At 45.3% G+C, this 24,322-nt stretch overlaps 2 protein-coding genes across 5 annotated transcripts in view; both read left to right on the top strand.

The window, feature by feature from the left end:
- Nucleotides 1-5,088, top strand: part of cux2b (cut-like homeobox 2b) — a 51,107-nt gene extending 46,019 nt beyond the window's left edge. For both annotated transcript variants that reach the window (XM_031849764.1, XM_031849763.1), the window contains 4 exons: nt 31-336; nt 431-619; nt 726-1,002; nt 1,168-5,088. In XM_031849764.1, the coding sequence (XP_031705624.1) occupies nt 31-336; nt 431-619; nt 726-1,002; nt 1,168-1,960 (1,565 nt within the window). In that variant the 3' untranslated portion in view covers nt 1,961-5,088. The remainder of the gene's footprint in view (nt 1-30; nt 337-430; nt 620-725; nt 1,003-1,167) is intronic.
- A 354-nt stretch (nt 5,089-5,442) lies between these two features.
- The window catches only part of mtmr3 (myotubularin related protein 3), a 24,852-nt gene continuing 5,972 nt past the window's right edge, over nt 5,443-24,322 (top strand). Inside the window, exons 1-20 of one of the 3 annotated variants that reach the window (XM_031848885.1) lie at nt 5,443-5,631; nt 7,424-7,499; nt 8,481-8,537; nt 9,875-9,964; nt 10,353-10,469; nt 13,907-13,989; nt 15,201-15,367; nt 15,460-15,556; nt 15,855-15,968; nt 16,577-16,767; nt 17,096-17,227; nt 17,399-17,510; nt 18,853-19,048; nt 19,314-19,499; nt 19,783-19,953; nt 20,332-20,477; nt 20,925-22,470; nt 22,591-22,701; nt 22,825-22,913; nt 24,255-24,281. In XM_031848885.1, coding sequence (XP_031704745.1) covers nt 8,535-8,537; nt 9,875-9,964; nt 10,353-10,469; nt 13,907-13,989; nt 15,201-15,367; nt 15,460-15,556; nt 15,855-15,968; nt 16,577-16,767; nt 17,096-17,227; nt 17,399-17,510; nt 18,853-19,048; nt 19,314-19,499; nt 19,783-19,953; nt 20,332-20,477; nt 20,925-22,470; nt 22,591-22,701; nt 22,825-22,913; nt 24,255-24,281 — 3,578 coding nt within the window. In that variant the 5' untranslated portion in view covers nt 5,443-5,631; nt 7,424-7,499; nt 8,481-8,534. The remainder of the gene's footprint in view (nt 5,632-7,423; nt 7,500-8,480; nt 8,538-9,874; nt 9,965-10,352; nt 10,470-13,906; nt 13,990-15,200; nt 15,368-15,459; nt 15,557-15,854; nt 15,969-16,576; nt 16,768-17,095; nt 17,228-17,398; nt 17,511-18,852; nt 19,049-19,313; nt 19,500-19,782; nt 19,954-20,331; nt 20,478-20,924; nt 22,471-22,590; nt 22,702-22,824; nt 22,914-24,254; nt 24,282-24,322) is intronic. The other 2 variants (XM_031848886.1, XM_031848887.1) reach the window with 2 other exon arrangements.

The following is a 24,322-nucleotide window of genomic DNA, read 5'->3' on the forward strand; positions in this document are numbered from 1 at the left end:
AGTTTTTTTTGTGATGCCTCCGTTCTCCAGATATAAGCCCAGTGACGGCCCATTCCTCGCCCTCCCCGCCTCCTAGTCCAGCAGAGAGCCACCCAAGTCCTCTGGTTGAGCCCGTCAGCCTCTCCCTGGAGAGTAGCAAGGAGAACCAGCAGCCTGAGAGCCTGGGCATGGGATTGCCCCCCCACCCAGAGGGAGGGAAATCCACCCCTGGCCTAATGGCCCTGCATCAGCCCACAAACCCACTGGGTATCCAAGAGATAGTGGCCATGTCTTCGGAGCTAGACACCTACGCCATCACCAAGAAGGTCAAGGAGGTGCTGACAGACAACAACCTAGGTGGGTCGACGTTCACACTGTGGCGTTAAGCCGACACTGCTTATGAATTCAGACGCAAGTCCGACATTTGCTGTGTATGTTTTGTTTCCCACAGGCCAGCGTCTTTTCGGGGAGACCATCCTGGGCCTGACTCAAGGCTCGGTGTCTGACCTGCTCTCCAGGCCCAAACCCTGGCACAAACTCAGCCTGAAAGGCAGGGAGCCGTTTGTCCGCATGCAGCTGTGGCTCAATGATCCACACAACATAGACAAGCTGAGGGCCATGAAGAAGATGGAGAAGAAAGGTGGGGACCCAGAGTGTACACTGTAATATCTTTCAGTGCAAGTTTGAGAACGTGCTGGTGTTTTGTAATCCCCTTACACGTCGTAATCTCACTGTCTTCCCTTCAGCCTATCTAAAAAGACGATACGGGCTGCTGACCACCGGCTCGGACAGCGACTCGCCTAGCACTCGTTCTGAATGTGTGAGTCCGGCCTTGTCCTCGCTGGACCTGTGCCCCTACAGCCAGGTGAAGAAGCCTCGGGTGGTGCTAGGAGCTGAGGAGAAAGAAGCCCTGAGGAAGGCCTACCTCCTGGAGCCCTACCCCTCTCAAAACACCATCGAGATACTGGCCTCCCAGCTCAAACTCAAAACAAACACCGTCATCAACTGGTTCCACAACTACAGGCCAGTCCAATGACCTTTTTATAGTCTGCTAATGGCTGCCTCTTTTGTTTTCATCACTACTATACATTTACTTCCAGCTGCAACTACACACCTGAAATATATATTTAAAACTTGAATATCCTGACATTTGAGTGTTTGTCTGTCTAACAGTCTGTCTGTGCGCAGGTCCAGGATGCGACGGGAGGTGCTGATGCAGGGTCTGCTAGACAATGACACAGATGCCGAGCACCACAGCTACTCCCCCTCAGTGACGCGGAGCCCCCAGTCTGACGGAGAGGAGAGGAGGCTGCAGCAGCTCTCAGGACACATCCACTCCAGCCTTCCTCTTAGCGCCAACACCGCACTGCCTCATGTCAAACAGGAGGAAGACGAGAGGGAGGAGGGCTCCATGAAACAGTCCAGAGTCCAGTGTTTCTCCACAGCGGTACAGTTCCCACAGTTGAAAAGCGAGCACGAGGATTCCATCGCTGGCTACCGCGAGCCCCATTCGGCTGGCCAGAGCCTGAGGCAGGAAGAGGGGATGAGCAGCCAGGCTCAGGGGCTCTACCCTGGCACAGTCTCCATAGACGGCCCCCAGAGAACCATCCAGTCCAGGCGCGAGGGGGAAGACTCCGGGAAGTCACCTGTTGACCCCGTCAGCTTCAAGGCTTCGTCAGAGCCCTGCCGCAGCAGCCTGGAGGTGTCCCTCAACTCCCCCTCTGCTGCATCTTCACCCGGCCTCATGATGTCAGTGTCCCCCGTCCCCTCCTCCTCCGCTCCCATATCGCCCTCGCTGCCCAATCCGCCCTCAACGAGCACCAATCACAGCCTGGACCCTAACCAGCTCCCTCCCTTCCAAAGCCCCAAACTCAACAGAAGCACTCAGAGACGCAATGAGAAAATGGCCAACCTCAATAACATCATCCACAGGCTAGAGAGAGCAGCCAATCGAGAAGAAACACTGGAATGGGAGTTTTAAGTCCCCTTTTACTGTATTTAGTGCTGAAGACCCTCGCGGCACATAGGAGAGTCTCCAATAGAAGCCTGAACGGAGCCTGGCTCCTGAAGGCCTGTCCTCTCAGACTGATAACTCATAGGAAATGGGAACGCAGAACATAACATATGGCTGAATTCCCTACAAGAACTTGAAGAGTTGAAAAAAAATTTATAATTGTGTATTTGTTTTTTTTGTTGTTTTCTTTTGTTGTTTTTGATAATGCATACTACTTTGAAATATATGTGACAGCACTAGCTGTTGTTTTACCTATTGGACTTGACATGAAGACTTTTGCAGCTATGGTGTCATAAAATGTACACTGAAGTTCTGTTGATTGCCACTGGGTGAGATTAAAAAAAGACCCCTGTCTTAAGCCATTAAAAGCACTATAACTATTTGAAAAGAGACATTGACCAAATTTGCTACTTTTTGAATAGCAATTTTTCAGATTTTGTCTGTAAGACTGGACAGTTTAAGTCAAGTAACATGAAATCCTAATACTGACTGAGGGATAGTCCTTTAAGACTCTAAATATTCAACATCTTGTATGTACTTAGTTTCTTGGTGATATGTTTTGAAATATTTGTAACTCACGTATAAAATGTGGTTGTACATGTTGTAGAATTGTCTGCAATAGCCTTCTCTAAACCTGATGTAGCATGGTACTCACCTGACCCTGTTACCCTCTGTAGTTAGTCACCTGTGATTATACTTGAGCGAAAACAACTGAAAAAAAAAAAGTTGAAAACCCTGCAAAAAATATGAAAAAATGGAAACGTTAAATCTAACGAGTAGAGTACTTTTAGTGTTTTCTTTTCTTTTTTTCTTTGTATAATCATTGAGGTTTACAGTTTAGGGCCCTTGTGCTTTTGGTAGTAAGTGAAACATTCACTACACACGAGTACAGTTTACATGATTTATTTCAGACTTACCTCTCCGACCCTCTAAGGCATTGGTTCTCAGACTGTAACAGGCCAAGACACACCTGGTTTACCTCAGATTATGTTGATGCACATCATGCTATGACCATGCGTTTCATTCTTATACATAAACATGACCCACACTTATTTGAATCAATGGAGGGAAAGTACTCTGTATCATGCCTCGGACGTGCAGAAGTGGCGAGTTTTAATGAGCAAAATCTGTCTTTTACAAAGAATATGCTGCTGTTTGAAGAGATAGGGAGCTAATAATTCCGTTATATGTGTGTGTATTATGATCCCCCTCACAGGTAACACCTGATTGAGTGCACTTTCTCAAAATGGGTCATTTATTGTAGTTAGAATATACGTACTTGATCAAACACCTGAACCGCTGAGCACTGAGCTGATGTTTAGCTGGGCAGTTTGATATGAAAGGTTGCCTGCTGTGAATTGATCTCCCTGTGGGCGAAATCTATCTGAGAGCATGATGCAGTATGACCTCTGATCAACATGAAAGCATCCAATCTGTAAGTAGACTATATTCAAGGACACAAAAGGTTACAGGTATCCCCTCATATTATCTTTGACCACTTGTGTATCGTGTCTGTAGAAGTTTCTTTGTCATGCTTGCAAGATGTTCTTTATGTATTTTGCCTCTATTTTATACTCAGAACAGTTAACTAGATATTCAATACCTCGTGTATGAACTACTTACAGCACTTAGATTTTGATAATTGTGAGGACTCAAGTAAATTTCAAATATCAACATTATCCTAACTTAGTGTCCACAAGTCTTTGCCTTTACTGTATCGTTGAAGTTGGTAGTAAAACACTTGCACATGTCTACATAGTTCAGAGAACTTGGATTGTATTATGTAGAGATATATATTACACGATTACTAAAAAAAAATAATAATATCTTACATTCTTGGAACAAAATGTGCTGATTATATTGAAATAGAGTGTACAGATTTAATAAACCAAACCCATTCAAGCCAGTTCTGGTCTGGCAAGCTTGCCCACGTTTTAGACCTTCTCTCAGGGTAGTCTTGCTTTTTAAAGCTTTACTGAAACAGTTGCGCTCATCAGTGGTGGTGGTGACTACGATAAACATTATGTGGTGTAGAGAATGACTCCGTTAAATATTTAATGGATCTATGGAAGTTGTGTGTATACAGGAAATGCAACTTTCACAGCAAGTGGTGGATTGTTGGGAGAGCGGTTGCTGTTTTGTAATTCATTACACAGATGTGTCAAAGTACAGTGCAGATTGGAGCTATCAGGATGAGGCTAATGGGTTGCATTTTGAGATCAGTAGACTTTGCTCTCTAAAATACTGTTTTGGTTTTCTCTTGGAGCCACAGAAGATTTTTCTCTGGTTTTCGTACCACCATTTTTTTGTGTGCATAATATACTGTATGATTAGCGGTGGCATTTCTAATGTGGAGATTTCATTGTCTTTCATGGTAACATGGACATATGACTGAAAAAGAAATGTATTTAAATGCATTATCTCTTCATGTAAAGCTCATCTCATTGTTTTGCATGCGAATCCATTCTGGTCTCATTACAAGGGATAGGACTGTGTTTTGTGTTGTTGTTCTTGCACAGGGACATTAAATCAGCACTTAAAGACTTTTTACATTAGTGAAGTCCATGCATGGTGCAGCTGATAAATCTGGCTCTCACAAAGTCACAATGAATTCAGTCAAATCCGAACCCAATAACTTACCTTCAGGTAAATACTTAAATCAAGATTATTTTGTGCCATATCATATGCCTCATGCATTATCCTCACAGGAGTAATGCCTTGTGGTAAAGCAGTTTTTAAGAGGGGTGTAGGGCTTTTTGTTACCCAGTAACAAAAGCCCTACACATTAGATGTTTTTATTTTGTAATTGACATTAGTCACTAAATAATGAGGCAATTGGTTATAGCAACATTTGAATGATTGTATTCAGAGTTGTCAATATAGAAACAATATTTACAACTCTGACACTTGGGGTTTGTCACAAAGAAAATGTTTTATTTGAAAGTCAGCTGTGAGTCAATAAAGAGAAGTGTCCTGCAGGCTTAAATAACTGTCTAATGCCCTGAAATATCAGGCTAGTAAATGTTAAAGAATGGACAAAGGTATGCCGAGCCTCTTTGAAATGAATTTGCATATGTAAGCCATCATTCAATACATAATTGTTTAAGATCCTGCTGTGTTGTGTTATTTCTTTATAGCGAGGAACACCCACACTACAGATAAATGCAATTAAATGAATGCCAAAGCCCGCTATAAAACCTTACTGTCCTCTAACACATACTATATTCATCTAAAACATGATATATCCTTGTATATTTAGAGCAGTTAGTCTTTTCCACATTGTTTGCTTAATTAGCAGTCACTAGATTTACAAAACACTAAATCACGTCCATTGTATTCACAGTCGAGGCCAGTGTTTACATGATCGTACCGCATGCGTGTTTGTGGCCCCTCCCCCTTCGCCCAGAGGGTTGACTCTGACGCGATGACGTCACTCGCTCACGTAGGGTTCTTGGGCTGGAAGAATTCGCGGCGATGGCGACGACTGCTCGGTGCTTGAGAGGGACGCAGTGAAGCTGGCCTCGGCTCGGATATGACTAATGCTTATTTCGATCGAGGTTTATTTGCTGCGTTAGTAATTGCACGGGCTTCGGGTGAATCTGTGGCTTTTTAACTTCTTCGTCACTCCTTTTTCTCTGGTGAGTCCGCCGGTTGTGCTCGTTCTTCTCGGGTGTGTTTGACAGAGGCCTCCGTGTTGGGTTCCGCCCTCCATCTCATGACAACAAAAACAGTTTGCAGAGAGCTGCGCTAGCAAAACCCGCTAAGGTTAGCTAGCTAGCCAGCTTACTGGCTTGGTCTATGCCACAAAGATACAAATGGGAAATACCAAAGTACTATGAGATCACAACACCACACTGTTTACCAGTAAACGTTAATGTCGGCTGCTTTCAATCCACATAAGTGTTGGCTTGCTAGCAGTAATTTAACTATTTAGCTAACTATTGACGTTAGCTAGCGTTAGCTGCAGACAACCTAGCTTAATGGTATCGTTAATTTACTCTAAAAAAAGGAAGGGCATCAGTGATGTTGACGTTAGCCAGCTAACTAGTTACTTTTGCATGTTGACATGTTGGTGACGTTAGTTTTTTGAACTTGTCTGACGAACCTGTTAACATAAGTTAACTGACGTTAGCTAACTGACTTTTCTCTGCTAATAAATGGCTTCTACAAAACGTTAACGTTATATGTTACAGTGCACTTGGTTTGCTATCACTCGTAAGACGATTCAGAATTGTTTAGTACGGTTTTGGGATAACTAGTTATAGCTTATTCTTTACCCACGTCGCTGTTATTTCCAAACACACAACGTTATGCTTTTGTGTAAGTTAACGTCAACGTTAATCCTTTTTAGTGCCTATCTGACCGTTAATGTAATTCAGTGAAGCTAACTTTTTGCAGTTAGCAAAGTCAACGCAGTTTATTTTTTGAATGTTGCTAACATCGGTTGCAGATTGGGGCTATTTTGCTTGCGTATGCAGCAGCCTGTGACGCGTGGTGTCACGGGACAGGAGTACCGTTAAGGCTCTAAGGGGTTTAGCCTGAACTCAGGACCACACTGAGCCATAAACACAGGTCATGGTAAACAGAGCTGTGTGTGTGTGTGTGTGTGTGTGTGTGTGTGTGTGTGTGTGTGTGTGTGTGTGTGTGTGTGTGGCAGATATGCTTTATCAGGTAGCACCAGCAGTCAGAGCTGGACTCGTCAGTCAGTGACTTAATGACACCCCCCCATTGCTACTTCACAACACTCTCACAAGCAGACGCCACGTCCTGGTCTGACTTCTCTGCAGTGGGAATTTTGTCTAATTTTTCTGCCCTTTGGCAACGTAAATCTTGCCCAAAAGGTGTGCTGAGGTGCTCATTCACCGACACTCTCAGATCAGATTTCAGTATCTGCAAGGGTAGCTGACCTTTACAACTATTTGTGGGCCTGTATGCTGAGAGATCTCTAACAGGTTACCTGATTCAAAAAGAGATGTTAGGCGATATCACTTTAAGGACATTCTGTCATGATATCAACATAATTTGGCTTTACCTGCACACATAATGTTTATTTTAAGCTAGTACATCTACCATGTCTCCCATTAGCTTGTGTTGACCTAGCAGCAGGGGTTTGAAATGTATATTATGCATGAATGTGTTCTTGTTTCTTTTTGAAGGTAAACATTAAATAGCCGGTTAGCATGACTGAACCATGCCTGTATGTTGGCTAGACCGTAGATTTCCTTTGCTTCTATACCCCATTGGCCTTTTTCCATTCCACAACTGAGTTTAAATGGTATCTCTGAGCTCGCATGCGAGCCACTCTGACCACCAGTACAGCTATATTTGCAAGGGAATCAAAAGAGCCTCTGTAGCTTGAGAAAGTCTGCTGTTTGTAAGGAAAACCATTTGCTTTATTATTCAGTTGCATATCTGCCTTCATTTTCACAGATTTCCATGTCTTACTTGTGAGAGTTTCCAAACAGGATCATCAGGACTACTCATTGTCCGTTACTGATTGTCTGTGGTAAGTCTAACTGAAGTCTAAAAGTTAAATCACATAACCAACATAACATTTCCAGCCATCTGTTGTTCCTTTTTAAATGTGTCCTCCGGTACATTTGTCCCTCCTTACTATAACTGATGCAACTGAGTATAAGCTTCACCGAAGCCTTCCCTTGTAGTGTCCTTTCATGTGAATTGGTTTGCTATTGAATGTTTTGAACATGACTGCCCAATCAGTTCATTGCCTAGACCCATTCCCTGAGAAAGTATTTACACATCCTGATGCAATCTCACAAATAAAGTAGTTGTGCAGTTTCACCAGCCTTCGAAATCCGGCCACTCCTTGCATTGTTTTTCTTGAGAACTCCTTGAAAGTCTGTCCGCATGAAGTCTAAATACACCATCAGATGTACTACAAGTTAGTATAGAGAAGGGTGTTAGTTTTGTTTCTCATTTCCTGGTATTCATTTCATCCGGAGTAGATGCAGTGATCTGGTTGATGAGACTCAAAATTTGCTCTTTTTGATGCCTTTATTTGAGAGTGTTCAGTAGAGAAATGAGTGGAGAGAGAAGATGGGTAATGTCATCGAATCGATGACTTTGCAGTTTGTAGTCGGGGTCTAAGGCCCAGATAAACTTGTATGTACATTGTACCACATGACCACAACCATCTCCCTGTATGTTGATGTAAACGTTAACAGTAATTAATTTGAAGTTTCATATATATTTTCAGCAAACCGTCTGTCCAAGATTGTCAATTAACACTTTTGTTATGAGATAAAACTATTGAATTTCAAAACCAGTCATCAATAGTGATGCCCTCCCAAAATAAGCTGTGTGACAAGAAGTACAGATAGCAGATAACAAGACAGAATAGCCAATGTAGTATTTTGATAATGAATTTTATTTATTAAATTGTGATCAGACCACATATAAGAGGATGATGGCTTTGTGCCCCATATATGATTGACATCTCTCAACATTCTGTGTTCCTCCTGTACAGACTGGTCCAGGCAGCAGATCCTCGTTGGGTGACCCACACTCCTTCGCAGGGGCCATGGTAAAGTACCTTTCAGCTCATGCATGCTTCGGACAGTAACTGCTGTGGGTCCCGTGGACCTGGATGCATTCTGCAGAATCGGAAACTCTCCATTGATTTTCCCTTTCAATCAGCTCTGTTTACCAGGGAGCAGACAGTCAAATCAGCTGCAACAGTATCAAAGGTCCTTCAAGGCTGCTGTCTAAGCAGGGCAGCTTTTCGTGTTGTATTGTCGCATCATGATATAACCACTGGATCGGGTGTGTTGCCTGTTGAACTGTGTGTGCGCGCGCGTGCGTGCGTGCGTGCGTGCGCGCGCGTGCGCGCGTGTGTGTGTGCTTGGCATTCTGCTGTGTGACGGCTGCCCCCTGGCTGGCCTTAGCCGGCTGCTCCTCCAGCAATGACCACTGCGTGTATCAGCTCGGCTCATGCCGAGTCAGCATGAGCTGTCGCTGTCAGTTATCTGCCATCTCTTTCGACCACCTTAATCTTTCTTTGCACACCGTTCGGCCTAAACTCTTCTCCTGACCAAACAGCCCCATAGATTCTTGTTGATGTCTGTCAGCACAAGGCCATTCCCCCCCCCCCCCCACCACCCCACCAGTTTGCCTTTGAGGAAGAATCCCTGACGATGCTCGTATATCCAGGCCTCGCATTCCCCACCGATGGGCACCCTCTGTGAAATATGTTGCATAAGACTACCGTGACCTCGAACATTTTGGCCACCATGAAAGCCTGTTGATGAAAACTGCCTTTAAATGAAAGAAATGTCCCTAATTTGATTTTGCCAACCAGACATTTGATTTAGGCTCTCCTTTCATTTCATGTCTTGTGTAAATGAGTGACTATGTCAATTGCTAGATTTAGAGCGACTCTGGCATCTGTTATATCGTGGCTTGTTGCACAAGGGGTGATTATAGTCAATTGGCCTGGGTTGCACATTACAGTGTGGGCGGGGAGGAGAAACATCCATGCAAAGCAGCATAAATGCAGTCCTGTCAAGTTGGCTTGAAATCAACTCCCTGTTACAACACGGGGTGTGACACTTCTGACATTAATGTGGAAGCCAATTCAAGCTGTGAAAATCTAGACAAAATGGAGAAGTAGCACTTAATTTCCCCCCCAAAACGACTACTGAGACATCTTTTGTGAAATGTTAACTACCCAAACAATTCCTACTGGGCAGCTTAGTTGTCAAAGCTGTGAATGCACATGGAGCAGGGTTACTCAGCCGGCCCTGGACAGATGTATTAAAAGCCATATTAAAACTAAAGAAAACAATCTGCCTGAAAGAAGGTTGTGGTTGTTAAAGTGGATACTAGTTCAGTAAAGAGTTATTTGACCTTCTTTCTCTGCAGGAGGAGGAGGTGCAGCAGAGCTTGGAGTGCATCCAGGCCAATCAGATCTTCCCCAAGAAGTCCCCCGTTCTGGAGGAACAAGACATGCAGGTGAGGAAGTTGCCGCTTATCTTGTGCTGTAAAAAAAACACAAAAAAAAAAACCAGTTAACCTGGCAGTCATGTGTTTGTACGTGGGTGAGTCTCTCCTTTGTAATCAGTCACATAATCACGGTGACAACATGTGACTTAAGCTCACTTTCAGTTTGACCGGTCTCAGAAGTCAAGTGATATCTGAAGCTCTGTAATCTAAAAATAAAAAGATGCTTATTTTAATGTCTGTGTTGCTCAGTACTGCAGACGCTAATGTTTTTCAGCCTAATGGCCATATATATATATATATATATATATATATATATATATATTGTGTGTGTGTGTGTGTGTGTATAGATCCGGTGAGCTGTGTTTGTATGACATGTTGTATCTCCTGCTGTTGCCAGGTGCCCTTTCCTCAGCTGCATGGGGAGTTCACAGAGTATGTGGGGAGAGCAGAGGACGCCATCATCGCAACATCCAACTACCGCCTACACATCAAGTTCAAAGAGTCCGTTGTCAACGTAAGTTATCTTTTGAAAAGTGAGCGACGAGCTTCAAGGTCAGATCTCTAAATAACTGAAGAATGAAATACTTTGTCTCCACTCGAGGCCGGGTGAGAGTGTGTGTGTTAATGCTTTGTGAATGGACAGAGTCAGGGGCCATTGTGCCAGCGCTGTGGTGACCAGACCATTCAAAGCTGATCTGCACTGGCAGCACATGTGACTCCTCACCTCCTCTCCTCCCCTCCTCACTGCCTCTCCTCTGTTGTTACACTCGCTGCCCGCTCTGCTTTCTCTCCACACTTACCGTTGCCTTGGTTGCAGTGGTTCCACAGGGGATTCATAACAGTCACGCCTTCTTTCTCTCTTTCTCTTTCTCTTTCTCTCTTTCTCTTTCTCTCTGTCTCTGTCTCTGTCTGTCTCTCTCTCTTTCTCTGTCTCTCTCTCTCTCTCTCTCTCTCTCTTTTTCTCTCTCGTTTTCTGTCTCTGTCTGTCTCTCTCTGTCTGTGTCTCTCTCTCTCTGTCTCTTTTCACCATGTTTAGAAAGAGAGACTGACCTTGTTGCCCATGTGTGGCCACTTTGTTCTATATATTGTTGACTGAAGGGTTGAACGGGATAGTGGTACTGGGGGAAAAAACAATCTTATGTTAACTGTACTATCCGTCAAAATCTATTTACATCCTATTCTAATTATTTGTCTTAATTTGACAAAGAAAGCTCACTCCAAATGTCTTTGGAAAAGCACATTATGTTCAGATCACCAATCTGCTCTCTGACGTGTGTGAGCAGCAAAGTTGTGCAACGACAAATCATGAGCTATGGGGAAAGCTTCTGGCTGTTTCACTTCCTTCCGTCTGGTGATATTCAAAAGTGTTCTTATTGTCAACAAATCCCATGAAAAGACCAACAAGTTTTGTCTGTGTTGTTCCAAAGTGACTAAAACAGTGAGACACTGCACTGGGTTACATTTTACTTTACATTACAACACGACTAGTGTCGTTTATTTGTTCCACATACGCCATCCTGCAGCTGTAAATGCACAATAGTGCACACAATCTGGGGCTCTAAATAGTCTCAGGAAGTGCACAGAACTTCCTCCTGCTTTAGTTACAATTGCTAAAAGCTACAATCCCCATCTATTCTACTGAATTATATATTTGTGACCAGTTTTTAAGGATTTGTGTCAGTAAGAATGAATGGGGCTGACAGCTATCGACAAACTTCCCAGAGCCAGAAAGTATTGACAGACGGCCCAACATGTTGGTTTTAGTCTTTTCATGGGATTTGATGACCATAAGAAAAGTAAAGCTAAAAGTAATGTTTATCAAACCTCAATCTCTTGTTGGTACTGACTGAAATGTGTCTTTAACAATTAAAAACTGTCAAGTACCAACATCTTCCATTAGGGTTTGGTTAGATTTCAAAACTATTCTTAGATCAGATCCGGATCCAGCCCGGGTTTAAATCAAAACTTTGACAGTTTTAGGACACTTTCACAAACCAACATTTAGTCTGTTTTAATTGAACCCTAACGCTGTTTGATTGCAGTGGGAACACAATCGGATACAATTGCAGGAAGTGAACCAAAATGCAGGTGATTGAGGGCTGACTGTGCAGGTGTTTGTTAAGATTGAAACAGGTAAAAACCAAGTGGGAGGGGTCTGACCTAGACTTCTTCAGTCAAGTCAGGCTGAAGTAGGTTTTACCTACCATCTGGCCAAAGAGAGCATACAGAATATGTTTAATATTGTCCTCAAAAATAGTGATGTTTATAGATGCATTGAGATAAACTGGAGGAGGAGTTTGTCCGAGTTCTAGGGGGAAAAAAACTTTGTCCCTGCTATTACATTATTTGGTCGGCTTTAACTTGTGCACTGTGAAGCCGAACCAGACTAAATAGAACACAAACTAAAATACTTTTACCCTGATTCATGAAAGCAAAGTTATTGTGCAGCTGTTTGAGTTCAACATGTACCATCTGAGTCTTTTGTTTTGTATATATCCCTTCAGGTAAGGTATGAAAAAGATTTTCGTTTCCATATTGAAAACAGGAACAAGTACCAAATCCCAAATTTTGTCATTTCCTCAAACTGATCCATATGATTACATGTAATTGTTAAGTTAATGAAAACTTCATATGTCTAGGATTTATGCAGTGGTTCTGGTGGTTGCATCCATCTGACTGCTTCCTGCTGTCTTCTGGCTGCCCGTCAGGTTCTGCAGAGGTTAATTGGACCTTAATGAGCCCCGTGGTTCTTGGCTCACACACACAGCCTCCCTATGGTCACACGAGCAGAGCCAACTTCACACATATTTGGACGGCTTGACGAGGCATCTGCATGCATCACAGAGTTGTCAGAGCTCGCACATATGGGGTGGGAGGTGCCGCCAGAGAGCGAGAGGCTGCTAACAAGCAGCAGAGGAGTTGTGATGTAGATTAGAGGGCAGGAATTAAGTTGTGGCAGCAGGATGCTCGAAACATCCGGAAGCCCCCTCATCAACGTGCACCACTTACATTGAACTTCTCTCTGTTTTGTTTTGGATAGAGTTGTTGTTGTTGTGAGGTGTCAGTAAGTACTCGGCAGAGCTGCACGACGTGGAGTGGTTGACTTGTGTGTGTAACTTGTGTGTGTGTGCCTGTGTGTTAACCGGCTGGAGGAGTAGAATCCTGATCATTCATCCTGTTTTAGCACCAGGTGCAAAAATATGGTGGGCAAAATATAACCACACAAGCATCGAAGGTGCCAATCTTAAGCGACTGACCTGCTAATTGACTGGCTGCCGATGGTGCACGGCTCTGGACTGTGTGTGAACGGCAGCTTGAGCCTTTTTATGAAACCCCGCTGCGCTGCTGAACACCGCTCTTTTGCTAATTAACGGAGCTTAGTGAAAAGCAGCATAGGTATTTCCCTGCAGTATTCAAAGTATGCTCTTAGTCATAAGCACATGACAGTTTTGTACTTTTGGATAATATTTGCCTATTAAAGATAAGACTGTAGCTCTGGGCTGAACGGGAAATCCAGATACAGGCTCCTCTGGATCTAGTGTTGGGTGTTTTTTGTTAAGAAGATAATGTACATTAACAGACCTCAGAGTGATGTGACGGGAAAATTAATGGGAATGCACCTGGACAAGTAATCTGTGTGACTTGTATAGTTTTAGCAGCATGTGTCTGAAAGGTGTTTTTTTTTTTTTTTTTTTTTTTTTTTCATACAATTAAATATTTTAATTAAAACGTGAAATTGCTGATTATTTGCGTGAAGGAGTTTCTCCGTAGACTACCACTAATTTACTAAATGGATTGTCAGTTGCAATCTGCCACACTACTTGTACTGACTGCATGCGTTTGGGTCCGTAACGTATTCATTGTGCTGTTTAAAGTCTGACTGGGTGTAGAGTTGATGTTCCCTCTCTCTCTCTCTCTCTCTCTCTCTCTCCCCCCCCCCCCCCCACACAGGTTCCTCTTCAGCTCATAGAGAGCGCGGAGTGTCGGGATATGTTCCAGCTCCACGTCACCTGTAAGGACTGTAAAGTCGTCAGGTATGACCAGTGATACCCTCCTCAACCTAAAGTCATTCCTACTATAACATCCTCTTTGCTAAAGGTACAGGGAACTTGAATTAAGTAGGAAAATGCCAAATAACTTTCAATCACCAGCGTTTATTCTGACATTTCTCACAGCAGTCCAGACGCAGGATGGTTTAGGTGTTACAATTAGGACGAGTAGGTTGCTATGGTTACCACTTAAACATGGCACACACTGCAAAGGTAACGGAGGAATCCTCCAGCTATAAACTGTGTGTTTGACCAAGATGGGCCCAGAATTACCTGAAACCAACAGAGCAGCTTCACCAAGAAACAGAATGAGGTTTGTTTGTTACCGTCAGTAGCACGGTGGAAAGATCCATCAACTGTACTGGTTCATATCCGAGCAGTCCGTCTCCCTTCAACGCGTTGGGCGAAGTCCCTTTCTGTCAACGCTAATCACAGTTGACTAATTAGTGTTAATCACACATGAAAGGTGAAGCTCGTGTGATAGCAGTGATCCAATGTGGACAAAAACTGCCAAACCTTTTTAAAACCCAGCGTCTGAACCAGAAAATAAGAATGGTACAATGTAGGTGATTAAACAACTAGAGCTGAACCGAATGTCTTTTTTTTTTTTTTTTTTTTTTTTTTTTTTTTTTTTTTTTTTTTTTTTAAATGTCCAAGCTTCTATTCAGGTTTTCAAATAAAGCTTTGAATGTCTGCCGTCATATGACATCATCACCCTTAAAAAACTCTAACGAAATCCTCAATTTGAATAAAGCGATTCATTGGATTTAAAGGAGTTTTCTTAATAAATCAACCTTCTCACATGAAAATATAGCTTGCACCTCCCTTTGTGTGCAGTGAAACAGAGTAACCGCCAACAGATATGGATTGAAGCAGAATATTCATTCGATTAAAAACGTGATGTGAATTATCTTTTCTTAATTCATTTTAAACTCAACAATGCTCGAGAGTTATAAGAAAGGTTTGGATCACAGGAGTTGGAAACAATCCTTTGCAGCCACGACTGGAATCTAATTCTACAAATAGTAAAATACTACTCGCTACCGAGCCTGTTGGTAACCGGTACCGCCAGCACTATCTTCACTTCACCCGTCTTTTCAGAAGTAGATATCAATTTTGAAGTAGCAGCCCTGCGCTTTGATAATATGTTGTAGCTTGATCCAGGTGTAATGATGGCTTTTGCGTTTGATCCACAGGTGTCAGTTCTCCACCTTTGAGCAGTGTCAGGAATGGTTGAAACGCCTGAATGCAGTAGTGCGCCCTCCCTCTCGCCTGGAGAACCTCTTCTCCTTCGCCTTCCACGCCTGGTGCATGGAGGTGTACGCTGGCGAGAAGGAGCAGCCCGGCGAGCTGTGCAGACCAGGTACCCGACTATCGCTCGCACGTCCTCGCGTAACCCCCGGTAGAACCTCTGCTCCCCGCTCCGGTCTTATCAGACTTCTCCGCTCTCTGTAGGCGAACACGTGACTTCCTGGTTCAAGAACGAGGTTGAGAGGATGGGCTTTGACACACAGAACGCCTGGAGGATATCTGACATCAACAGCAAGTTCAGGTAATGGCTCTCATTCAGGATGCCTGCTGCTGTTTTTATTTCCCATCACTCCCAGCGAGAAGATAAATCAGTTCTTTGCTTTTATTGGCAAACGGCACAAGTCGGTGTGTGTGTGTGTTAGACAGTGGGTGTTTGTGTTATTGTACTCCACTGGTGCTGCACCCTGGGCTGATAAGAGCCCGGCCCAGGATTAGGTGTCTGTAGACTGAGACTTTAGTTGAGCCACCACGGCCCTTTGGTGCTCCCACTTTGTTTTTGTTGAATCTTTTTGCTCTCCCTCTCCCATCTGCTCTGCCAGGCTTTGCCCCAGCTATCCTCAGCAGCTCCTGGTGCCAGCCTGGATCACTGACAAGGAGCTGGAGAATGTGGCAGCCTTCCGCTCCTGGAAGAGGTTTCCTGCTGTGGTTTATAGGTCGGTGTGTTTGAATCGAGGTAGAAGGTCAAACTTGTGAACAGCCACGCGGCAATAAAAAGCCTTCTTTCTTTTTGAGCTGATTGGCATCTTTGGATTCTGTTTGTGAAAGGAATTAAACCATCTTCAGATGGCATCTTTATCTGTGTCACTGTGGACAGAGTTTACTTTTGTTTGAAAAACACACAGCATACAGCTAATTAACTAATGGATTATTCCCTCCAGGCTATATTTGTCAATTTGGCTCTATTCAGAGTTTGTCAACATGGACAACACCACTGACTTATTAACCTGTGAAACACACTGCGTCACGGCTACAGTGAATTATTATTGCAGTTGTATTTAACAAACGGTGCTCGAGAACCTTTGATTTTTGTTTTTTGGAAACTACTCAAACCAGAAATATGAGAGAAAGTTTGGCCACCTTTTTTGTCTTGGCAAGAGAAATGGATAGATGGTAAATGATGTCATAACCCACATACTGTAGCAGCAAATAGTATTTTCTTCCTGTAAATAAGATTAGTTCCCAGGTGAAATAAACCACCATAGTCTTCTCTTCGTTTCTCTTGTGTTTTGGCTAACTTCTCCCCGGTCCCCTCCACACACAGGCACCAGACCACCGGAGCTGTGATCGCCCGCTGCGGTCAGCCAGAGGTCAGCTGGTGGGGCTGGAGGAACGCTGATGACGAGCACCTGGTCCAGTCCATCGCCAAGGCCTGTGCCGTGGACGGAAGCTCCCGCAAACACCTGTCTAACGGCGGCTACACCAACGGCACTGACCTGCCCGACACCGACTTTGGTGAGAGGCTCACACTCAGTCAGCCTCACTCGCCCTCTCACTGACTGACACACACACACACACACCCCTACCACCACCTACAGATGGATGTTACCACAATATCTTGCTGTCTGCATGAACAGCAGATGCTGTTGTGCAATGCGGCCTGTTGGGGCTGGTCTGAAGCAGCAGATGTAAACAAACTCACACTTAACTGTTTAGATTCTGATGGTTGTGCCTGGATGAGACTTATTCATGTCTTCTGCACTTCTTGATTGTGATAATGAAGCCCTGCATTCATACAACCTGTACTGAGAGATCAGTTTGCTGTGCTTGATGTCCATATCAGAATCCTCCATGACCAACAGCTCAGAGGTGGAGACTTTGGCCACACAGCCCCACAAGTTACTGATCCTGGACGCCAGGTCCTACGCTGCTGCCGTAGCTAACAGGGCCAAAGGGGGAGGCTGTGAATGCCCAGGTAGGTCTTCTCGGCTCAGTCCCCGGTTACAAGCAGACTTAGGTCAATGGATGCTGTGGATTCAGGAGCTCAGTTCACAGCAAATGTGATTGTTCTGTGTGCTGAAATGAAAAGCTCCTCCAGCTTTAGTTTTCTTTCTTTTCTTTAACCATTGTTTTCCTCCTGTTCCAGAGTACTATCCCAACTGTGAGGTGGTGTTTATGGGCATGGCCAACATCCACTCCATCCGCAAGAGTTTCCAGTCTCTGCGTTTCCTCTGCACTCAGATGCCTGATCCAGCCAAGTACGTTTCTTTCCGCCTCCAGGAGTGCATCTGACTTCCTATAGTCGCAACTTTAAAGCTCTGCAGGCTAAAACTATTAAACTCCAAACTTTGCTGTAACTGTCAGTAACTAGTAATCACAGCTGGCCTTGGCGATACATCTGGGCCTGATTTAGAAAGCCGGGCCCAACCCCAAGTGGAAGATCTCTTTCTGCCTGCACTCCCAGACTCAATGCTACAGTGATATAACTGAATCACTCTGGCTTAAGAGGACGTTGTTGAAAGAGATTTAAGAGATCCAATCAGAGGACAAAAATCCCCCCAACTCTAGATCCTAATCCAGCGTTTTTTTACACAAACATACAGTACATGTACTTTGTACTTTCTTTATTTGAGTATTACTCGTAGTGCCTTTTGCACATTTAATGGTGTTTATGCATAAAAACAGCAGGTTACACAAGTTTTTCTTATTGTTGTATCAGTTTACAAAGCATCCATCCATCCATCACAACCGGGTTATCCTGAGCCTGATTGCTCCATTTTACCCTCCGTCGTGTAAAGATACATTCATTTGGATTTTTTGGGGTATGTCCGGCCAAGCCCCATGTGAGACGCCCCTGGCTAGTTTACAAAGCGTGATAGAACTAAGTTGTAGACTTACAGGCTTATCTGTCTCTTTTACATACGCCCTGTGTTTATAGACGATACAAAACACACATAATGACCCAGATAAGATAAGGCAAGTGAAACATTTACTCATAATGTAAGTAGGTCAAGGTGTAAGTAGGTCAAGGTGTATGCATGTCGCCCACTGGTCATGCAATATTTTGGAATATGACCATCTGTCGTTTGGTGCTGAGCAGGAAGTGTACAGTGGACTTTAGCAGCTAGCTGGTGAACACAGTTAAGCACTTAGCAGACGTGTCAGATATATTATATTAATGTTTGCTTACACGTGTGACCTTTCAACTTAATAAGTGTTGATATGTTGTTTGTTCGCAGCTTGTTTCTGCTTCCCCCAACTGGCCAAAAAAAGTTATTTAAAAACAATAAGTGCATATGTACGCATTATGTAAATACAGGCTTACATCAGGACAACATAGGACCATTTTACGTTGCATCAGTTAACACTTTGTTTTCTAAGATGGAAAATATTAAGAAAGTGAAATTACCTAACACATTTACATCATGGTTGCGCTCTCAGCTATACAAAGTCAGGGATGTTGCTGCTAACTAGATGTAGCTGTAAATGCTGTGGTATGTGGCACTAGCCCATGCTATGTACTCGTCCTTATAACGCATGTGTCTGAGGCGTGTGAGGTCCTCTGATGTGTTTGCTTGTTTGATGTTTGTGTGCCTGCAGCTGGCTTTCTGCACTGGAGAGCACCAAGTGGCTGCAGCACCTGTCGCTGCTGCTGAAGGCGGCGCTGCTGGTGGTCAACGCTGTGGACAGAGACCACCGGCCCGTTCTGGTGCACTGCTCTGATGGCTGGGACCGCACCCCTCAGATTGTTGCTTTGTCCAAAGTGCTGCTGGACCCTTACTATCGCACTATTGAGGTACTGAAGACTCTTCTTCTTTCAGTTCCGTCACGGACCCTTGTGACCTTTGTTAGCATTTTTTATTTTAGTTTTGGGGGTATGTTCCCATGTAAACTCTCCTAACATTGACATACGATATGTAATAAATGTGATATTTCCAATGCTTCTAGGATAGAATTGTTCACTTTTATGAGCATTTGTTGTTTTTATGTGAAAAAGAAAACTGTCTGTGTGATTGGTCTAAAAGTGTCACACTACCGTTTCTTGTGACGTCTTTGTGCAGGGCTTCCAGGTTTTGGTGGAGACTGATTGGCTTGACTTCGGCCACAAGTTTGCCGACCGCTGCGGCCATGGGGAAAACTCTGAGGACCTGAACGAGCGCTGCCCCGTCTTCCTGCAGTGGCTGGACTGTGTTCACCAGCTGCAGAGGCAGTTCCCATGCTCCTTTGAGTTTAATGAGGCCTTCCTGGTGCGTAAAAGTTTGGTGTCTGATGTCAAACAGAACTAGTGAAGTCTGACAGAATCCTGAGGTTAGATGCTTCAGAATGCTGTCACGTGCAGCAGTGCCTCTGTTTCAAGTGTATTCATGTCACTTTCTGATTGTGAGCGACTGATGCAGTTCCAGTCTGGTGTGTTCTTAAGTCGTATTAGGAAGCTCCCGGCATCTCGGCTCTTATTATCATACCTGAAGTGTGTATACAAGCCGCTACATGTCAGTTTGTTTGTGTTTGTGTGTGTGTGTGTGTATGCAGGTGAAAATGGTGCAGCACACCTACTCCTGTCTGTTCGGCACCTTCCTGTGTAACAGCGGCAAGGAGAGGGAGGACCGCCACGTTCAGGAGCGGACCTGCTCCGTCTGGTCCCTGCTGAGACCGGCAAACCGCACACTGAGGAACATGCTGTACTCCTCCCACTCCGAGACAGTACGTCCTCTGTCTATCACTAAGTGTTGAGCCTTGAGTCCTTTAGGAAGTGGCTACTGCTAGTTCTGGTTTGAAGACAAACAAGGAACTTAAGTTAATGACGTTAAAGAAAATGTCTCAGTGGAATTGAAAACAAAAACAAAGAGGCTTTTCCAAATCCTGCAAGTTCAGACAGCAAGGTCTTCTAATGCATTGTGGGAAAGATGAGCCCCAGAGCCATGCATGTCATAATGTCTCTTTGGATTTCTCACTAATTGTTTTGACCTGTGAGATTTTGATTCTTATGGTTACTGTTGTTTTTGTGCTATTTTGCTATTATTTGTCATTTCCCTTCTCTCTTCTGATGACACCGAGCTAAGTTTGCAGCTGTTGTTGCAGGTTCTCCACCCAGTGTGTCACGTACGCAACCTGATGCTGTGGACGGCGGTCTACCTGCCCAGCTCCTCCCCCACCACCCCCTCAGATGACTCCTGCGCCCCCTACCCGGTGCCTGGTGGCAACCCTGAGGATGCACCCCTGGGCAGGTGAGCCTGGCACGCTGGCATCCGACCCCCCCCTCTCTTCCTCCCTCATGTAAGATAAACACAGGTCGAGGACTCCCGCATCCAGACAGGCCGGGCGTTTCAACTCCACTTAGATACTTTGCTCTGCTCGGGCCCTCCCAGTCACAGATACAGTTTTACGCTATACTTATCTCGTGTCTCATGACAGTCATACCATCGAGGAAGAGCAGCAGGAAGTTGATTCATTTCAATGATGGCATAATTTATGATGGCTAGCTAGCTCTAAGTTAAAGATACTAGGTCTGAATGCATTTTTCTTTTTGATGAGACTGACGTGATTTGTTTGTCGACTAAACATTTTGTAATGCTTGTGTGTGCAGCTGCAGATTCGTCATAGACACACTGACTCATTATTATGTAATGACATGTTGTTTCCTGAGCATAATTCTTCTTTTGTTTGCCCTTCAGACGTACGAAGACTCGTTCGTTCGACAACTTGCCCAGTGCATGTGAGCTGGGAAGCTCTCTGGCTCCTAACCGCCGCTCCAGTGACCCGAGCCTCAATGAGAAGTGGCAAGACCACCGGCGATCTCTGGAGCTCAACATGGCAGTGGGGCCCGAGGGAGGGGGCAACCCGGACCAGGAGGTGTGGCCTAATGGAGTGGGGCCTTACCCAGACGGAGTGGACTCTGAATTGGAGGACAGCCCGCAGCCCCGGGGCTCGCACGCTGAGCTCGGACAGGAAGCCTCTGTGAGCACAGCAGCAACGGGAGAGGAAGCAAAGGAGGCGGAGCTCTCTGTGGCGGTGGGCGTGGCGGAGGGCCAAATGGAGAACATCCTTCAGGAAGCCACTAAGGAGGAGGCGGGAGCAGATGTTCAGAGAGAGGGAAGTGCCGCTGTCACACATGTCACTGACACCGTTAACACGGAGTCAGAGGAAGTAGCAAAAGTTGAAGAGGAGGATCAGTGTGCTGAGGTCAACGGGACTGAGATACAGAGAGCAGCGCTTGCTAATGGTCACCATCCAGTAAATGGTATAATGGAGGCCAATGAGGAGGGTGTGTCTCCCCCTCTGCCCACACAGATGGCAGAGGAGCTCGATCAACAAGCAGCTGAGGTGACTCAGGCCCCAGAGGATCTGGAGAAGCAGGATGTAGAGAACTCTTCTGTGCAAGAGGAGCTTGCACATGGACCCAGTGAGTCCGGCTCAGATGAGTCGGAGGAGCCTGCAGCCCATAGAACTATAACTAACGGCTTTGTGGACCGGTCGCCTGAAGAGCCAGAGCCTGATGTGGATGAGGAGACCTGCCCTGACTCTGAATCTGACCACGGTGACTCCGTGCCAGTGGAGCAGGTGGATAAGAGGGCCTCCCTGATGGAAAGCTCCACAGAGACTTTAACTGAAGAGGCCTGCGGCAGGATGGAGCCACCAGCACAGCCACCCGTCTGTCCGGCCCGTCAGCCCTGCAGTGACGGCAGGAACCAACCGCCCTGCTCCAGGAAGGAGAAAGGTCTGGAGGCAGGCGAGCATGGCTTTATCAGAACTTTAAACGGGGGCTGCAAGCGACCCTCGGTCAGTGCCTTTCAGTCTGTGAGTGCTGACCCCAGCAGGGAGGGGATTTGTAACGGCGACAGCTCCGACGGGGAGCCCTGTGGAGGACATCACTGGGCCAAAGGGAACGTGGAAAGGGTTCCTCTGAGTCGACAGGTGTCCCTAGCGAGCTGCAACTCCCTGATCCTCCATCCACGCGGAAGCTGCTCCCAGCACCGCTGGTGCCACGCCCTGCTGGGCCGGGCCGCCATCAGCCCGGAGCAGCCGTCCCGCAGCCACCTTGACGACGACGGGCTGACCATGCACACGGACATCATCCAGCAGAGGCTGAGGCAGATCGAGGCGGGACACCAGATGGAGGTGGAGACTCTGAAGAAGCAGGTGCAGGAACTGTGGAGCCGCCTGGAGAATCAGCAGCACGCCGGCTCCCACCGGATCAACGGAGACATGGGAGACGAAGTGGTAAGATGCTGACAGGCCGGCCATGAACCTGACCAACCAGCCGATCTGGATGGTTACATTTTAAGCTGTAACTTGAGCATGATGAACTCCTTCTGATTGTCTGTGTCTCCCTCCATGCAGACCTCAATGACAGACTCTGAGTACAACCTGGACCCCAACTGTTTGTCGCGCTGCAGCACAGAGCTTTTCTCCGAGGCCAGCTGGGAGCAGGTGGACAAGCAGGACAATGAGGTGAGCAGCCAGGCCAAGATCATTTCAGGGAGGGAAGTAGCTCGCATTTATGGACTTCAGATCTCTTGACACTTGATGATGGTCGATGGGAGCTGTGAACTGAGATTAGTCTGTACATTACAGGTGACTCGCTGGTACCCCGACCATTTGGCAGCCCAGTGTTACGGCTGTGAGAGCAGGTTCTGGCTCGCCGCCAGGAGGCATCACTGCAGGTATGTACTGAGGGTTATCAAGCTGCAGAAGCTCAAACCTTCAGTCACTATCCCTGTCATTGACCTCTCCTGTCTGTCCCGTTGAGGCTTAAAGAGACGTTTCCTCTGTTTAAGCTCGCCCCTCTTCGGTTCAGACTGAGTTTATGTGTCCCGATACATCCAGACTAGTGTAGATTAGGCTGAGGCAGTTTTCAGTTCACACTCCGCATCTTAATACATCTTCAATTCATCGTCGGTGACCGTGAGTGGGATTTTACTTCCTCTCCACATACATGTCACAGATTGTGTTTCAGTTTATTGTCCAGCCTGCTCTGTAATAATTACTTATGACAGTAAACATGGTTAAGACAATCAAACGTGTCCTTAATATGTTTTAAATCTCCACTATGATTAGGTCCAAGATGCATTTTTAGTACCAAGTGTGTCCTTTCTGCTCTCTCATTAACGGGCCACAGCAGTGATTTAGTATTGCATTTCCACAAAGTTGGGAGAAATGTGAGCGACAAACTTAAAAAATGGTCCAAATCTAAGCGGCAGAAGTTGAGATATTCTGACTTTTAGGCGCTGGTATGAGTCCAAAAACGCTGAGTTCTACATCCCCCATAATGCAACTTGATTATCTTTATTACACCCTCCCTGCCTGGTGAACACCCATAGCTTTCTAACTCCACACCTGCAGTTTGAAATGCAGGTTTTCTATTATAAATTGACTCAAGCTCAAGCTGAGATAACCCAGATGACATCGTGATGGTGTCCGCGTAGATAGAATTGAAATAGATTAGATTGATTGTTTTTGGATAAAGCTGCCGTCCTACACTGATGAGCCCAGACATAACTGGGCCACACTGAACAACTTTGACCATTCAAAGTATCCGGATATAGTTTGGTGATTTGAGGTGTGCAGAACGAGATCATTCTGGAATGATCTTTTGTTTCACGACCACATTTTCCCCCACTGCTGATCGGACTGACAGATTAACGGTGGAATCAGGCTCCTTAGATCGAGTAGTCGACTATTCGGGGTCAGCCCTAATCAATTTAATCACTGAGAGGATTCAATTGGACGTCTAGTTGCTCATCCAGTGTGGTCTGGACTGCAGACAAAGCTGTGTTCAATAATCTGTACTATATTAATCTTACTATAAAAATCTTATTTCAGCCATGGATTCAAAACACAGAAGTCTGGAATCGCCAGTGTAGCAATGCAGCCATCTCACCATTGTAGCAATCTTCGATTTTCTAGATTTTAGACGCACATCTTCAGCAGGAAGTGTGTTTTAGTGTGTGACGTGTTCTCCACTGCTCAGGCAGTTCTTATCCATTGTCTGCCCCTCTCTACAGTGGCAGGGAGCCTGTCCAGGAGGTCTGGTGAGATCCGGCTCCCCTGTCCCCTTCGCCACCCCCCCCCC

Source organism: Anarrhichthys ocellatus, unplaced genomic scaffold, assembly GCF_004355925.1.
Source record: "Anarrhichthys ocellatus isolate YVR2014 unplaced genomic scaffold, GSC_Weel_1.0 scaffold9, whole genome shotgun sequence".
Taxonomy (NCBI): domain Eukaryota; kingdom Metazoa; phylum Chordata; class Actinopteri; order Perciformes; family Anarhichadidae; genus Anarrhichthys; species Anarrhichthys ocellatus.